We start from the raw sequence: 2276 nt of genomic DNA, 5'->3' as shown, positions 1-2276 counted from the left end.
CACAATAAATCAAAAATGAGCCGGGTGTGGTAGCGCGCGCCTGTAGTTCCAGCTACTCAGAAGGCTGAGGCGGAAGGACTGCCAGAGCCCAGTAGGTTGAGGCTGCGGTGGCCGGGAGCGGCCACTGCACTCCAGTCTGGGCGACAGAGTAAGACTCCAACTCAAAACAACAACAACAACAACAACAAAATATCCAAACTTTACTTCCACAAAATACCATATTATTTTAATGTAATTAATTACCGGCCAGTAGGTCTGCCGATGCTGATGAACTAGATGCAGCCTGAGGTGCAGGTTGGGATTCAGAAGCACTACTTCCAAACGCATCTATCCATTATCCATCATGCAGCGGGAAAGTAAGAGAATGTAAACAGTAAGTATGGTAAGTAATCGAAGTATTATGCAGAGCAATGCAGAGACATGATACTGCATGGCAAGCTTGTCTCCTGTGGGCATGTGAAATGATTGAGTGAACTGAATTACTTTTATTCTATCAATACTATCCTGGCAATAAGCAATAATCCGAGGCAAATTATACCAATCTATTTGATACTCGGAACCTGTTGAACTGGGAGTACCCCATGAGATCCCACAAAGAAAGGTGATTCACTTGTTGAAAAAAAAAAATGGTATATGGGAAAGACACAAAAGAATTGTACCTGCCCTGGGAATGACTGTTAAACAGCCAGTCTGAGTTACTGATGGAAGGAAAGGTGTACAGTGGGGCTGTCGCTACCCAGCCTCTTGAGGAAAGATTTGACCTCAAGTCAAACTTTCTACAACTCTGAAGGTTGAGGCCAGTGTATTCTCTCAAAAGGAGCTCCAAATCATTAAACAGTTAATACCTCTCTGTAAGATTACAATAATTCGTTCCTTTTTTTAAGGAATAAAATGAGAGGAGCAGGGGTTGGGAAGAAAAAAAAGAATAAAACTTTTGGACTAAATTCTGTCATCCATCAAAACAGGAGCAAGGTTTAAATTTATTTAACCAAAAATTAATAATATAGAATTTTACCATTTAGAATTCTATTAAACTATAAAAAATTTAACAAAAATTTAAGCAGCAGCATTACTTGTACTTATACATCAAGAACAGTGTTTATCTGACACAGGTTCTGAGCCCTCCAGTGTCAGAGACTGTGACACCTTTGTATCCCTCATGCACTCATCACAGCATATACCACAATGCTTCAATGTACAGGAGATACAAAACATGGTTTGAAATAAGGATGGCATTTTAGCCAAAGTCACACACATTTCTGGGTATTCATGAAGAAATCCCTTCAGATCTTTTTCCTCTAAATTTACTGCCAACAGAAAACTTTATATGTATCATCCAAATGAGTAGCTCAAGAGTTAATTCAGTACAAAAGGAGAAGACATTTAGTCGGCAGCACATTTTTCTGATCCTTCCAACTCTCTGGAAGGATTTTAAACATCAAACTCCACATAAATAAGCTCTACAGAGTAACGTAGAACATTTAGAACTTGTGCTTTTAGTTTTAACTGACTTATCTGCTTTCAACTCTAAATGATCTAGGTCATGTTCACACTGCTTTTAAGAGCATAGAAACGCTGATTTAGCCAACAGAGCAGGATGACCAAGGAAGAACAGCAGAAGGAAATTCCAATCAGGTGATTCTCCATGAGGCTGAACCAAAAGTTGAAGGACTTCAAATAAAAAATTACCTGGGTTGGTTAGGGCATGCACGGAAAATTATGATACACTGATGAGCATGAAGATGATGATGGCAAAGAAATGAAAAAAGATCTTAAAAATGTAAGTCTGCATTTAAGAGAGGAAAATCACTTCACATAGTTCAAAGAAAAAATGATAAATACAATAAAACGGAAGATCTAAAACTAGTCTGAAGGAGAAAAAGACTCCTCAAGTGCTGAAGAAGAAGAGATACGCACCCCCAAAGAGGTCTATCACACCTGAAGAATCCACCTTTGCTGGCGAGGCAGTGGTTGCAGGAGACGGTGCAGCAAATGCGTCCACTGCAGGGAGGCACAGAACAGGAAGAAGCGCGCGTCACCCAAGGGGCAAGAAAGCCACGGGACCTGACCAGCGGCACCGTGAGAATTCGCGGGGACCTCCGGGCAGGAAGACCGCAAAGGGTCTTAGCGGTTAAGGAAAAGCAAATGGATTTTCAGCGACAGGCCTTCCGGGACGAAACAAAGCTTGACTCTTGGAGGCCAGCTTGCAGGGCGGCCCCTCCCCAGCCTTCGTTTGAAACACCAGCCCTGGTCAGCCGCTGGCTCGCCGGCAAACA

The 2276-nt window shown here is 42.0% G+C and overlaps 1 protein-coding gene across 1 annotated transcript in view; it reads right to left on the bottom strand.

The window, feature by feature from the left end:
* SNAP91 (synaptosome associated protein 91) overlaps window positions 1-2276 on the bottom strand; it is a 160743-nt gene that overhangs the window by 35067 nt on the left and 123400 nt on the right. The window contains exons 19-20 of the mRNA XM_021715053.1: window positions 1918-2037; window positions 244-327 (exon numbers count right to left, since the gene is read on the bottom strand). Coding sequence (XP_021570728.1) covers window positions 244-327; window positions 1918-2037 — 204 coding nt within the window. The remainder of the gene's footprint in view (window positions 1-243; window positions 328-1917; window positions 2038-2276) is intronic.

The sequence above is a fragment of the Carlito syrichta genome, unplaced genomic scaffold, assembly GCF_000164805.1.
Source record: "Carlito syrichta isolate Samal-C Ts95f unplaced genomic scaffold, Tarsius_syrichta-2.0.1 Scaffold306592, whole genome shotgun sequence".
NCBI classification, from domain to species: domain Eukaryota; kingdom Metazoa; phylum Chordata; class Mammalia; order Primates; family Tarsiidae; genus Carlito; species Carlito syrichta.
This window is presented reverse-complemented; position numbering and strand designations above follow the sequence as displayed.